We start from the raw sequence: 16,164 nt of genomic DNA on the forward strand, positions 1-16,164 counted from the left end.
TTATTGGTACCGAATACTGAAATTTTGGTACCGTGACAACACTACCTACATCCTACGTCATCCGCTGTGAATGCACGTATGACAGTAAGCAGAAGCTAGAGATTATGGTTTATGAAGTTTTAATATGGATATTTTTCTTAAACAAATGCATTGCTTTGTGGAGTACTTTTTATGATGGATGTATGCACTTTTTTGGGCTTCAAAATCTCAACCCTCATTCACTGCCATTATAAAGCTTGGAAGAGCCAGAACATTTTTTGATATAACTCTGATTGTATTCGTCTGAAAGAAGAAAATCATATACACCTAGGATGGCTTGAGGGTGAGTAAATCATGGGGTAATTTTCATTTTTGGGTGAACTATCCCTTTAAACAAGATAGACTCTAAAATGTAATTTTGATTTCATTGAATGAATGAATGAATGAATGACTGAATGTCTAATGTTTTATAATTTAGAAACTAGCAAATATTTTGTCAAAATTTATGTTTGGAAATTGTGCTTGTGGTTCTAAATATCTTAATAAATTCCACTTGGCCTGATTTTTTATTTTTTTTAAAGGGGTCATATGATGCCTTTCCTTTCTCTTTGGAGTGTTACAAGCTCTTGGTGCATAAAGAAGATCTGTAAAGTTGCAAAGACTAAAGTCTCAAATCCAAAGATATATTCTTTATAAAAGTTAAGAGTCAACCACGCCTACCTAAAACGGCTCGTTCTAACACTGTTCTAACTCGTTCTGTCTACGTCATGATGTGGAAAGATTTGCATAACGCTGCCCAAATGTTCACGCAAAGAAAGAAGGCGTAACTTTTATTCTCGCTGTAGTATTGTTGTTGCCGCCGCCGCCATGTCGTGAAGGCGCTGTGTGTTTCGTTGTGAAAGCGAAACTACTTTGTTTGGTCTTCCAAAAGAGGACGATATCCGCTTCGTCATGCCTGAAGCTGATCCGTGCTGGTCGCTGAGGAAATACATCAACTTCACGCTGTGGATCGCCGGATCGGCTTTCACCATGGACGAAGCGGAGTCCAGACCGGGGTCATCACATGTGGTTGCCGCAAGCCCGCCGGACGCTCCTTCGTCGAATCCGCCGGCCACGCCGTTCTCAAGCCCACCCGCCTCCGCTCACTCTAGGCCTCCGCCCTCCGCTCACTCTAGGCCTCCGGCCTCCGCTCACTCTAGCCCGCCGTGTGTGACAATAATGTACAGTATGTGGAAAATAATGTGTTTTTTGAACCTTAAACCGCATAAACTCATTTCATTACACCAAATACACAAAATAATGTTATTTTTAGCAACATCATATGACCCCTTTAATTCATAGATTTTTAGGTGTTCAAACAGGTTTTCGGCACACTGTGCATGCCGATGTGTAAACTTACTGTTCTGGTGAGTTGATGTCTTCTAGTGGACCTCTGCTTATCCTAGAAGGATCCATGGATCCCCACTGAGCCTGGGGTTTCTGCTCTAAGTGGTTCTTCAGAGATTTCTCTCCATCTGAAAACAAAGGCATGATGTTCAGAAAGCTGCCTTTCCATCAAGATGTCAGTGGTGGATTCAGCTGAAAACTGAGTCAGAATTTGCAATTTATATGACACTTCAGCTTGACATGTTTTGGGGTGAATAATGTATAACACTCCAATAAATTATTCTTTTTCTCTGGGTGACAGTAACAGAGGAAAAGAGTGTCACATACTGAAATGAGTCACAGACTGACAGCTGTGTGTGATCGACAGGTGAGGAACACAAGGTTTGATATCCACTTTTCTTACCTTTGCCATCAGTGAAGTTGCGTATGCTCAGAATATTGTTGACATCTTGGTAGTGGTTTTGTTTAATGTATGGAGTCTTTTCTGGAGTGTCCTGGAGTTGCATGGTCACCTCTTCCAGTTCCTTATCCAGCTGTAACACAAAATCAAAAAATCTTTATTTAACAATTTAATTCCTGGTTCATGAAAAAAAAAATTCACAATTTTGAAATGCAAAAAATTTAAAACATACAGTTATGTTTCATTACTCTAAAAAAATACCTTAAGTAGAAAAACATTAATTGATATCACAAATCAAAACAAAAATGCACAATTTTGCTCCCCCAAAAAATATTTAATAGTCTTGATATAATAATATATTTGTCTTAATTTATATTTATACCTAATCTAATATACAAATTTTGATTTGCTGAATATATTTTTGTTTACCTGTATCAGTTATTTTTCTTCACAGCATTAATATAATTTAGAGGGAATAAAATAATATTATAAAATTATAAATCCCCTTTAATCTGCATGGTGGTGTATTAGTCATTTTTAGCATCATTTTAGTTAATGTTTAAAGTAGATTGTCATTCTAAGAATTTAATAATTTTGTAATTTATGATTGACTTCAATCACCTCTGTAATTCTCATTCGGAGGCGGTGGTTGTCTGACTGTAATCCATCCAGACGGGAAGTGTTGGCCTGGTTAACACTGGTTACTGAGGTGGACGTCTTGGAATCTTCCTTCTTCTGGTTCTGGGTGAACTTTAACCTCCGGTTCTGTGTGGCAGCATCCGGGTTTGTACGCATTGTGATAAACTAACAAAAGAGAGAGGACAAAGACATACTGTTGAGAACCTGGCATTGATTCTGTGTAGGACGTATTTGTTTAGAGGGAGAGTGGAATCTTTGCAGTCTTTCAAATTTCAGTGTGTTTATTTCCAGAGAGCTCCAAGGGATGCAAAGTAAGCACTGTTCTCAATTATATTCAGGTGAACTTGCTAGGGATTTCGCTGACCTCTACAATTCTTTCCCAATAGGGCTGGATCAGACCGTACATTGCAGTACTTACTTTTGGCACAAAAACCAGACACAGCGTGATGGTGCTGCAGAAGATGATGACCAGTGCCACGATGCAGAACTGCACATTAGGCTGATCCCGGGTCAGGAAGGACACCGCTGCCCCGATGATACACATGATGCCCACATTATACACACTCATGCCGATGTACTTGCTGTCATTCAGTGCTGGAATGCTCACATTTCTGGTCTCCCAGGCCAAGAAACATCCAAACAGCTAGACAAAGAGAAAAGTGCAAAGAATTACTTATCATTACAGGTATAAGAGCAGTTAAAACAAGATTTTGCAACCTTTAGGCTGTGCACAGTTACGTGCAAATATATTTTTACACCAGATCTAAGACAGAATAAGATTATTGGTTATATGACATCTTCGATAGACAACCATTTTCACCTTCATCACTCTGTGCAGCCCTCAGTTTACAGTGATGAATCATAAAGCCAGTGAGAATGAACTGTGCCTGACTTATTTAGCACCCTAATGCCCCAAAAGGCAGCTAACAACACCTGTCCAACTTTCTCAGGAAGTCAGAGCAGTAATCAAAGCACCTTTGTGTGAGACTAGAGTGAACTCTGAGAAATATGACTCAGCTAACTCGATGCACACTCCGAGATTTGATTCTGCACCCACTCGCCACAAATCTATTCAATCCTAATCCAATCACAGCCCGTCTCACTCTTTTTCCTCGTTCACCCTCTCACTCTCTCTTTCTTTTCTTGTTCTACTTGAGCATGTTGGCTGTAAGTGAAGCCATGCTGATTTAGCAGCAGGTTTTCAAACATGGCAAGAGGAAGTTCTGAAATATCACATATCTGAGAATGAGAACGTGAGTGCGATGGCATTTTCACTTGTACACTATTACAATATGATGACTACTATAGCTTCAGTTAAACATTGATCACTTCTTTCCCAACACTGCCTCCCACCAAATCTTTCACAGATGAGAAGAGAGACGAGGGAGGCAAGAGACAGGAAGTGATACTCCATGGCCCACAGCTGAACTCTGACACGGATCATCTACAGTAGGGCAGAGGAAAAGCCAAGGTAATGGCCTGCCAGTCAGCCGAACCACCTGCCACTATTACAGCAGCAAGAACAAATGGACAAATCATTTCTACAGAGCACAAAGTGAGTCGAAGGGCAGGTTTTTATTGGAGGATGTTGCCACCATTGACTCAGAGATAATGGTCAGTGCTGTGGGCAATTAACTGACTGGAGGCATTCTGGTTCCTGGGGCACCTTACCAGTAATCTAAAGTGAGGTTAATTGGAAAGAGCAATCTCACTCTTCTCCTATGGGTACAATGTGTCAAAATCCAGTCAGTGAGCTTGCTAGATTTGCATTTCCAGTAGGAAATACCAGCTCACGCAAGGCAGCAAAAGAACAATGTTAAAGTTTACAGCAGTGGTTTTAAACCTTTTTTGACTCCAAGGCCACCCATTTTCACAAACACAATATTTGAAGGCCAATCATTTTACTTCTGGTACTTATGTTATAATGACAAATCTGCTCATTTTCAAATGTTGCTTACAGAAATTTGGAGTAGCAATATAATAAAATATTTCAATAAAATAATGACATTTTAAAATTCCAGAAGTTTCTTCAGGATTACACTTTTGTAAATTAATTTGCATGAATTTTGTATTCACTTCTAATTATTATTATTTAAGATTTATTTTTGGCATTTTTGACTTTATTATGATAAGATGATAGGGCAGTTTTAGAGCTGACAGGAAGCAAAGTGGGAGAGAGAGAGGGGGGGCAGGATTGGGAAAGGTCTTTAAGCCGGGATTCGAACTCGGGACGCCCATAGCGACCTGATGATGATGATTATCATTATTGTTGTTGTTATTATTATTATTATTATCATTATTATGACTATTATTGTTGTTATTATTATTATATGTTAATAATATATAACAATAACAAATAACAAATTCTACAAAATACAATATTTTAGAGCTTGACATAACCAGAAGAATGAATATTTATTATAAAAAATGCCTGGAAAAATGGCATGGAAATGCCTGGAAATTTTATTGAGTTTCTCACTTTTAAAATTCTGTGAGAAGGCTGTGGCATAAAATAAAAATGTCAGTTGTTGAGGGAATTAATTAAATGAGACGTAATAAATAAATAAATAATTTAGGCCATCTTGTTCTCCCCCTTGGAAGTTTGCTGTGGCCCCTGATTGAATTTTTTTTGTTAAAGCAAGCTTTGGTTGTAGACTTTGGTTCAGTGTAAACATAAAAGACATAAAGACACATATTAAATCAATAAGATGCACAAGGAGGTGTGTTATAGTGATTTCATATAGTGACATAGGCCTAGTGAGTGTTTTTTTTTTTATACAACGATGGCAACTGCAATATGAAAAATACAACACTGCTCCCTAACAAATATCTAAGAACTCTCATTTTTGTCCATTAACACTGTTATAATATTGTCTATAGGTGATGAACATTAGATAATTGTGGAGAAAAAAAGAAAGACAAATATCAGTAAAATGTGCCTGCTGTTTGCATGGCATTTGTATTTCCTGATATACCACAAGAGACTCAGAATCCAATATTATGAATGCATTTTAAACACAGTGACAGTGAGGTATTATATATTATAATTTACCAAATGTAGAAGGAAGTGGCAGAATATTCAGATGCCGTTGTCGGCAGGAGCAGATGGCGATCATGTTGACGCTCTCTAGAATGTTCTCACTCACCATAAGGAGGCCTTTGTAGGCATAGACAATCCCCAGCCAAATGGTCATGTGCGTGTTCTCGCAGTGCTCCAGGAAGGGCCGGATTGAGATGTCTCGTCCCTGAGGATCCGCCTGTGGAGACGCAGTGAGGAAACCAATGAGTGGAAATAATTCTGGCTTTAAAAACACCTTTGTCACTAACAACAATAACACTGAGCCCGGGTTTATTTGCCTTGACTTTAAATGCTTCAATACAAAGGTTGACTTTAAGAATTTATTAAGTACATTTAAATTTAGATTTAAAAGTAAATTTGCAATACTGCATTTGCGCTGAGTACCAATAATGAGGCTATAAATACATTATGGGAACTTGTATCATTTGATCTCCCATGGGAGACCAACCTTAATGGACTTTCACAGAGATAGTAAAAATAATATAGTCACATCTACAGGATACCACTTGAATGTTATTGATGAACAATAACTCTTTATGGGTCAGGCATCAATTACTTGATAATGATCGAGATATTTACAGTCCTGATATTCAAAGCAGGTCAGGACTGGACTCTTGAAGGAGTCCGGCGAAAGAGAGAAGACCTCAACTGAGTTCCCCTCAATGTGCTGGCTCTAAAAGTAGCCAAGCTCTAACCCACTTTCTTGCTGCCCCAGTTTGGAAAACCTTAAGCTTGCCATGCAACAAACCCGGACACAAAGATAGACAGGGATCCAACCTCTATCCCTAAAAAACGCATCCCTAAGTCTTGCCGATTCTTCCCAGTTTAGTCACAGAGCGTAACACCCGCGGCGTAACACCCGCCTCTTGTGAGGCTCTATCTGCGTGATTTCAGCTTGGCATTAAGGAGTTCACCGCTCAGAAGACATCTTCACAAAGTGACGGTGCGAGAAAACTGGGCCAGCCCATGCAAGAAGCTCTATTTATAAAAGATACATTCCATGATGCGATGAATCCTAGAAGTCAAACTGTAGGACAATTTTTAAACAGATCAAAGAGGAAAAGCTGATGACAGACCTCTTGAAGTCTGAGAAGTAGTATACTAGAGATGTTTATGGGAAAATTGTTGATGTGATGTTAAGGAGCTTCTACAATAGCAACAAAAGAAACAGAATAAAGTAATGAAATAACTTACAGAATGTCTGCCTATTAGGCTATTTTAACATCAAAACTTAAAATCAAATAATATTATTTCCCTACACAAAATTGCTTTTACTTCAACATTCAAGTGTTCCATCTGGCCTCAGAAACCCACAACTAAAAAGATCAAACTTGCTTAAGAAATGCTTATTTCCAACTGCACAACAACAAGACCTCCGCTTTTAGCATAGCTTGAGCTGTAGTTAGTCGAGCTGTGTGATGTTGCCAGGCAACAGTTGGTGGGTTGGGCTTAAAGAGAGTGCTGTGCGCTCTGTTATTTCTCACTGCATTAGGCGTCTAATGTAATTGTTCAGTGGAAGCTGGAAGGATGTGTGACTGACAGAGTGTCTGTGGAGAGACGGAGACAAGAGGGACACAGTTAGCTCTGGAAACAGACAGACATTAAGTGTGTATTAGTACACAGCGGCAGGTTTGCACACATGGTGGGGGAACAGGATGGACAGCATACGGAAAACCCTAAATAAACATAAAAATATAAATATAAATATAAATAACTAGTAAAAATGATCCTGAATGGTGACTGGTTGATATACGTGATATACACTACTAGTCAGTAAGATTTTTTTTGCCTTCTGTTCACCAAGGCTGCACTTTTTTGACTAAAAAAATGTTGGAAATATCACACACACACACACACACACACACATGTTGTGTTTCCATGTTTTCAATATTGTGAAATATTACTGCAATTTCTAATATGTTTCCTATTTTAATATACTATAAAATATAATGTATTTCTATAACGCAGCGCTGAATTTTCATCAGCCATTATTCCAGTCTTCAGTGTCACATGATCCTTCAGAAATCATTCTATGCTGATTTATTATCAGTGTTGAAACTGTTGTGCTGCTTAATATTTTGTGATACATTTTTCTTTGATTCTTTGATGAATAAAAAGTTAAAAAGAACAGCATTTATTCAGAATAGTAAGTCTTTACTATTACTTTTTATCCATTAACACATCCTTCCTTAAAGTATTAATTTCTTAAAAAACTTCTTAAAAAAATGACTGACCCCAAACTTTGGAATAGTACTGTATATTGTAACACAAAATTTCTATTTTGAATAAACACTGTTCTCTTTAACTTTTTATTTATCAAGGAATCTCAATTATAAATCAGCATATTAGAATGATTTCTGGAGGATCATGTGATATTGAAGACTGGAGTAATGATGCTGAAAATTCAGTCTTGTTTCACATGAATAGATTATATTTTAAAGTACATTAAAATAGAAAACTGTTATTTTAAATTGCAATAATTTTTCACAAAATTACATTTTTTTCTCTGTATTTTTGATTAAATAGATACAGCCTTGATGAGCATAACTTCTTTAAAAAACATAAAAAATATTACTTTTGAACGGAATATATATTCAGTTGAAAATTACTGTACTGCTTAGTGAAATATGGATATTTTGTATTTATTTAAAAAAACGTGTTGACATTTTTTATTCATTTAAAAAGAAAATCATTTTTTATGAATAGAAAGTACAAAAGAAGGGCATTTATTTCAAATAGAAATCTTTTGTGACATTAAAAGGGTCTTTACAGTAATTTTTTAACAGGGTAATACGTCAGTGCTGAATTGCTTATTTGCTTAATGCATTAAAGTACATGGTGTGATTGAGTTCTGACGGTGCAACAAAAATGTCCCATGTATCTTGATCTGAGTTTGAAAAAATAAGGAAAAAGCCAATATACAGTCTGTCAGTCAAAGTGGAGGATAAACTCCAATTCAGTGGCTGTCTGGGGCTAAAGCCATGCTTGTTATTTTCTAACAAGAGAGCAGAATCAACCTAAAATGACAGGGAGAGTGACAGAAAGAAAGAGAGAGAGAGAGTCGGAGACTTCAGGGTAGTTTGCTTCCATGAGCATATATTTTATTCCATTGGGAGTTTAGTAGAGCATGAATGAGATTTCTATTATCTAGCCTCTTTCTAAGACCTTTGATTTTGAAATAAGCTCTTGTTTAAGGGAAATGATAGCTATAATCCTCATTTGGACGGGTCAGTCACCCTCCTGTACATCTGTTTCTCTTTGACATGGCTTCTTGTGACCACAATCTCTTATCTGTAGTAATCCTTTTACATTACGTCCTGTGATCTCTTGGCGGCTGCGTGCCACTGCTTAAATGTACTATGAAGAGGCAGATATTGTTCAATGGAGCTGAGAGTTAGAAGTTAAGTCAATTATTCAGCCATCTAATCTTAAGGTCAACTTGAGCGATACTTCACTGACCTAATCCCACAGCAAAGCCATAACACACATCAAGGAACAAAGTTTAGCACCATGGTTCAAAACCAACACTCGCCAAGTAAAAATTGGCTTTGGTCAGTAAATACCACAGAGTTACTTGCCAGTTGGCCAGAACTGAAACAAAGTACATTACTTAAATTGACAACATGACTTCATCAAAGCTGCATTTATTTGATCAATAAAAACAGTAATATTATAAAAAATATATAATTATGATTAAAAAAATGTTTTCTATTTTAGTAAATTGTAAAATGTAATTTATTCCTGTCACACAATCCTTCAGAAATCATTCTACACTGTTAAAAAAAAATCTACTGGTAATTTTTTTTGCCATATCCATTAATTTTACAGACATTCAGTTAACCCTAAAACATAATGCAAGGCAAAATTCAAAATACAGGTAAAACACCTGTATAATCAATATGATTTTTACAGTACAATATGCTGATTTGCGGCACAAGAAACATTTGTTATTATAAATGCTGAGAATATGAATAGATGAATAGAAAGATTTTTTTTTTTTTAGAATATTTTTTTAGATGTATTGATCAATTATATTATAATTATATTATATAATTTATTGATTAATTAATTATTGCGGAACAAAAGCACTAACTCCTTTCTTTAAAAAATTATAAATATATTTTTGAATATAAAAATATCTTTTTTATACAAATAATGCAAAATACACTTCCATGACTGGCAAAAGTATATTTTGGTCCATGTTTAGCACTTTCCTGTTTACTGGCTGAAGGCAAGAGCATCTCTGTGTGGCTCCTCCAGGGTCACATCTACCTGCTCCAGTTTGAGGATGAACCTGCAGCTGCACGCTGAGGCTCTGCAGATCTGTCTCCCTCTGGTGTGTGCTTATTTTTGGAGTCCACCGCTCTAAACTCCACTTCAAATGTGGTGACTTCAAAGTGGCCCTGCTGCAGTCCCTGCAGCTGAGCCTGGGAGCTGCAATCACTGATTCATTACGGGCTAAATGCATCATTAGACCAGGAATCTAACCCCGAACATCACACGCATTTAAATGTGCAAATGAGAATGTGCAGCGCCGTGTTTCAGATTGCCTTTGTTATTGCAGCCTAAAATGCTTTTTATTGACATCATTCTTTAATCTAATGCTCCGGAATATCTCGGTTTTAATCACAACTCCCATCTGCTCGCTCTCTGCGAGTCTCCGATGAAAATGACTTTCGCTATGTTGCCGTCACATGACTGCTGTACAGCGCACCCTTTGCCCTACACAAACACGATCACTTATGAACATGCAGCTAATTTGCGAATAACAACCTTCATAAATGGGGTTCGAGTGCTCACTGTCAAACGTTATTAGAGCTCACGCATGCATGGGCAAACATTTGAATCTGGTGACTACTGGGATTATACTGAGGTATTCATGCAGATGCGCTCTCAGAATTACAGTCACGGACACACAAACTCTCGCGTGCACTCACACACTCGCCATAACTCTTACAGCTTGTTTTCTTTTCTGAGGGACAATCAAGATTTGTGACTCGGGTCATTTATACATCCTTGTTGAGTCAAGGACACCGAGAGGTCCCGCACACAATAAGCCATCAGTCCTGATAACTCATTAGGACCACTGTTTTTTCCTCCATGAGGGCAGGCATGGCAAACTGTGAGTGATGGAGGACGGCTGCTCTCCATCATGGTGCACTCTGCTGCCCTCATGATTACTAAAGCCACATGCACCTTTCTGTGCCGTGGACATAAGGGTACGGAAAAGAGTAGATGGGTGTTTGTTTGACTGGGGGCACTTTTGGCACTGTGGATCTGGTTAGAAAATGAAAAACACTCTTAAAACACACCTTCACACTCTCACTTGCTGTCTAAAAATGTCTATCAGTGTTTATAAATACACCACAAATCATGAAAATCATAAATATTTCCACCACATCTCATATCTCGTGTTCACATTCTGTGATGGAAATGACCGTAGTGGAAATCATATTTGAAAGATTTCTGAAATAAAATGGCTGACTTGTTTCCATAGCATTTCAAATAGCATAGCACATTATGTCTTCATTCATAGCATTTTATGCATCCTAGATACACATTGAAGATACTATTTTCAATCTTTTTGCATAATTTCACAAAATAGATGGAAAATGGTATTCAATGTAAAATATATAAAACATAATAGTGGTATTCACCTTGGGTTTCCTGTTTTCATTCCACATCACATTCAATACTTCATCTCAAGCTCTTTACCTTTGGTAAACTTTTGAAAAACTTTATTAGGGCCAAAACTGTTGGTCATTATGGAAATGACACCACATCCAAAATGCTGTTGTCATTTTTTGCGTAAAATTTGTATTAATTATCAAAATGGCTTAACCGTCATTGAATTTTGTTGCCGCTGATAGCCTCGTGGGCAGTGCACCGACATGTAGCGCTGTTGCGCTTCGGGCATCCCGAGTTCGAGTTCCGGCTTGTGGACCTTTTCCGATCCCATCCCCTCTCTCTTCCATTTCACTTTCTGTCTAACTACTGTCCTATCAAAATAAAAATGCCAAAAATAAATCTTAAAAAAACATAATTGAAACTTGTTTATGTATAATTTTTTTTTTTTAATGTAATTACGTAAATGTAATGTTTTTGTGAATTTTTAATATTGAACACTGGGTCTGGGCTGAGGGAAAACAATAAAATATATAAACAGAGTGAGTGCAGGCAGGTAAATTGGGACACTTTGCAATTGAAATGACTGAAAAAAGTGTCTCAATTATCCTGAATTAAACCCTACATAAAATGCATTTGAAAAGTAGAAATGAAAAGAGATGAAGTCATGATAAGATATTTGTTCACACTTTATTTTAAATTGCAGTTCTCACTATTAACTAACAATCAACTACATCTTTTGCCTCAATAAACTCCAAATTACTGCTTATTTATAGTTAGTAAGGTAGTTGTTAAGTTTAGGTATTGGGTAAGATTAAGAATGCATAATATGGTTATGCAGAATATGTGCTTTATAATAAGAAACTAGTTAACAGTGAGAATTGGTCCCTATATATAGAAAATATGGACAAACCCAGCGATTGGGTTGTTTTCAACCAACAGTTGGGTTAAATGGGCAGTAACCCAACTGCTGGGTCAAAACAACCCAATCGCTGGGTTTGTCCATATTTTACCCAGCGCTGGGTTGTATTTAACACAGCATTTTTTAGAGAGTGTTACCAGAGATGTTGACATAACCATCATATAACAAAAAGAAAAAAAAAACATCAACATCGACCCTGGGACTTGACAGTGTCTGCAGCTGAAGAAACATCCATATACTTACTAAGAAAAATATCCTGACCACCCTTCCAGTGAAATTTATTGAAGTGCTCTTTGAACCTATCGGTGAAACGGTAAGTTCAAAATGGGCGGCAATAATCCACTGCATCTGAGGTCTGAACTGACCCAGTGTACTTTACATTAAACAAACTGCCAGCACACTTCAAACACTGTCTGATCTAATCCTCACGGTGAAGTCCCACTTGTGGCTCATTCACTTTATCATTCCCGGGATCATCCGCACCTCATTTTCTCTTGTTCTCGGTTTACCTCGGCTCCATTGACTCCATTGAGGTGCACATCCTGTCCAGGATATTACCCCTTGCGTTAACATTAATTAAACATGATTATAAAGCTCTGAGTGAACGTGATATCTTTTGATGGTATTAATTTTGTACAAGATACAGAATGATGTTCCTGGTTGTAATAACAAATTTGTCCATTATTATGTGCATAAGCTGCTGTCAAGATCAGTTAGGCTGGTCCTGCTGGAGTTGAATTTAATATGAAATTTAGTTTTATGAAAGTTAAGCAAAAACTTGATTCAAAAAAAGCTATACTTGCAGCAGTGAGACAAAACTCTCGCTTTTTTCTCCTTTTCTGTCTTTGGCAGACTCAAACATGCACGCACACATCATATCCCTGCCGTTGCTAGCTGAGAGCGCAGTAATTGAGTCCTTGGAGGCTTGGTTTCTATGAGAGGCCTGTGTTGTGATGTGTACTGGGCTGTATTGTGCAGACTATAGAAAGTAAAGACGGGCTGCTTAATAGCAGGAAACTTATGCTCTACAGCATTCGACTGATAAGGTCACTGGTCAATAAATAACATTTCTCAAATACTGTTTTAGGGCAAATGGAACAAGCTAAATCAAGTCACGATGTGTTTTATGAATATTTTAAATGATTTTGATCCTACTCGAAAGGGACACACTATACAAAGTATAGGCCTACATTTAAATATCACTTATTGTTAGACGGGCCCACAAAGGTCCTAACTAAAATAGATATATATTGTAAATATCTGGTTGCTCTGTAATTTTTGTTTCTCTCCATCCACAACTTACAATTACCATGTTAACACCTGTCATAACATGAGTAGTCTATGTAATGCTTTCTTCTTGTCTTCAGGGCCAGGTCACCTGAGATGCAGGCCCTCATGCAGGTAAACGCTGCTAAGTGTGATCATGTGACTCTGGCTCTTTCATTTGTCTGTTCTCCTAGGCAACTCTGAAGCTCGTGAGCTGCATGACAACTGTGAAGAGTGATATGATACAGATATGTAGGGTTTCTTTGGACCTTAACAACTTGCTGCTAGATCAAGAGCACAGCAAATGAGCACAAACATAGACAACTATGAAACAACGGTACAACGATAGAACGACAAACAGACAGATAGATAGATGAATGGTACAATGATAGAACGATAGATAGAACGGTAGATAGATAGATAGATAGATAGATAGATATGTATCGAGTTTAAATAATGTTAGTTTAATTCATGCATAAATTGGGAAAACTCACCATTGGTTGTTGCACTGCTTGCAATCACATTAATTATATTAGGGGGCGGTGCTATGTATCGGCAGCAGTTTCATGAAGCCTCGCTGCTGGTAAGCTGCTTTGATGATCGCTCTGTCTTATTAACTAAGTTTGGATTGTTTTCGAGCACAAAGATTAACTTTTATGCTACACAAAAGAGTATTATTTTTGTCTGTCAGCTCCTAGTTCTGTTAGTAGAGTCAAATATGTGTTATTTGTGACGATAAAGTGTGTGTATTAGCCTGCTTGTAAACTCTGAACCTCTGTTTATTTCATTTAAGACTGTCATGCGTCATCATTGAGCTGCAATCTAACCAACCTATGGTCCTGTTTGTCCCAGGTATGTGTTTTATTCAGTTTTTGTCGTGTTCTGTGTGTAAATCGTTAGCCGCTAGCATTAGCACACGCGCACGTGCTGAACTATGTGTTGCATCATTCGAGAGTTGCGTTTTCCGGTTCTTTCTTTTATACTAAAATATGTAAAATATTGGTCACTTGAGTTTACAGTTTCACTGCATTAACGTGATTTAATGAGAATTGAGAAGAAAAGGTACAGTTTTATATTTTATTTTCTCTTATGTATGTTTTATTCAGATTTATGTCCACTATATGAACACATTCACTCAGAGAAAATGTAATCGGCAGCAGTTTCATGAAGCCTCTCTGCTGACTGTCATGCGTCATCATTGAGCTGCAATCTAACCAACCTATGGTCCTGTTTGTCCCAGTTGTGTCTGGGTGTCCCACCCGACTCACAGCGTTCATCATTCCACCATCATCAACACAGTCACAGATATAGATAGATAGACAGACAGACAGACAGACAGACAGACAGGCAGGCAGGCAGGCAGGCAGACAGACAAGTTAAATAGATAGACAGACAGACAGACAGACAGACAGACAGAAAATAAATAGACAGACAGACAGACGCACAGACAGAAAATAAACAGACAGACAGACACAGACGCACAGACATGCAGAAGATAAATAGACAGACAGACAGACAGACAGACAGACACACAGACAGAAAATAAACATAGACAGACAGACAGACAGACAGAGGCAGGCAGACAGATGGATCTGCAGTATGATGTACGATGGATAGACAGATCTGCCTTAGAACAGAAGGAACATGACTGATCTAACTGAGTATATCAGACTAATATGATCAAAGTCTGAATAAAACCACCCATAACAGAAAAATCCATCACTGTTCACTGTAAATTACACAAGCTGTCAACGCTCCTTAACGCAGTCAAACAACAGAAACTCATGGACGTCAGGGGATGGCACAAGCTTCTGATATTCTCCTGTAGCCCATTAGGCTGGATTATGTGCCAGTGAAATTCACTGGCTTCAGGACTATTGATGCACTGCCACACCAAACTGCTCTTTTCTGCCTACTGCACATTGTCAGGATGTGGACGACTCTTGGTTTTTGTTCCCTAGCTCATCTCACTGCCAAATTGAATTACTGTGGTTGTAGGTGGCCATTTGAGCCAAATACTTTGCACTGAGTTCAGAGAGACTGGAAGATAAAAAACAAAAGAGGATACACACTTGGCTTCTGCCCCATTGCATTTGGAAGCATTTTCAAATAGGAGCAGCCCATTCGCATTTCTCTGAGCGGCAGCCACGCTCCCCTCCCATCGGCCCACTTCAGACGAGCCGAGAGGCCAGCAATCTGTTTCTTTAACTAAGAGGAACAGGCAAAGGGAAATGCTTTTGGAAGGACCGTTTCTTTTGCATTCTGATGAATCGCATAAATCTCGGAGTAAGAAGACAGAAATGTGATGTAGTAGAACATCATGAAGAGGAACAGACAGTGTTTTTGCAGTTAGACAGATTGTGAACATTGTGAACATCTCAACCTATCAAAAAAGAACAAGTTCTCGAGGACATTTTGACACTTGAGTTTTAAATTTATCTACTCAGCGTGTGTGCACAAGAAAGAGAATGAGAGAAAAATACAGCCAAAGAGAGATCTTAGCCTGACAAATGACTTAATGATTAATAGTATGGAACTCTATGAATTTGTTTCCATGGATACAAACGAGCAGCTCAGTTCTGAGTCTGTTGGAATATTCTGCTCAACGTTGATAATGGGTCTCGTCTCTCCTAGCTTCACTTCTTATGATACATCAAACTGCACAGCCAGCCAATGAAATAATCCCGGAGTCACGCTCTGCACATGCAATTATGCATATGACGAGATGTCTTCTCGTTTTACACTCTTTCCTTTCACTCACACTTCATTTGCATTGATGTTAGTCATGCTGCCGCCCGTACCATTTGACTTCAGATCTGTGGCGTATGTACTAAATGTGTATGCGTGCATGTACCTGTCAGGTTTTGC

The 16,164-nt window shown here is 38.0% G+C and overlaps 1 protein-coding gene across 1 annotated transcript in view; it reads right to left on the reverse strand.

The window, feature by feature from the left end:
• Positions 1-16,164, reverse strand: part of gabbr2 (gamma-aminobutyric acid (GABA) B receptor, 2) — a 228,996-nt gene that overhangs the window by 3,483 nt on the left and 209,349 nt on the right. The window contains exons 14-18 of the mRNA XM_016462856.1: positions 5,551-5,661; positions 2,823-3,047; positions 2,387-2,569; positions 1,769-1,898; positions 1,379-1,493 (exon numbers count right to left, since the gene is read on the reverse strand). Of these exons, the coding sequence (XP_016318342.1) occupies positions 1,379-1,493; positions 1,769-1,898; positions 2,387-2,569; positions 2,823-3,047; positions 5,551-5,661 (764 nt within the window). The remainder of the gene's footprint in view (positions 1-1,378; positions 1,494-1,768; positions 1,899-2,386; positions 2,570-2,822; positions 3,048-5,550; positions 5,662-16,164) is intronic.

Source organism: Sinocyclocheilus anshuiensis, unplaced genomic scaffold (genome assembly GCF_001515605.1).
Source record: "Sinocyclocheilus anshuiensis isolate Anshui unplaced genomic scaffold, SAMN03320099.WGS_v1.1 scaffold913, whole genome shotgun sequence".
Lineage (NCBI taxonomy): Eukaryota > Metazoa > Chordata > Actinopteri > Cypriniformes > Cyprinidae > Sinocyclocheilus > Sinocyclocheilus anshuiensis.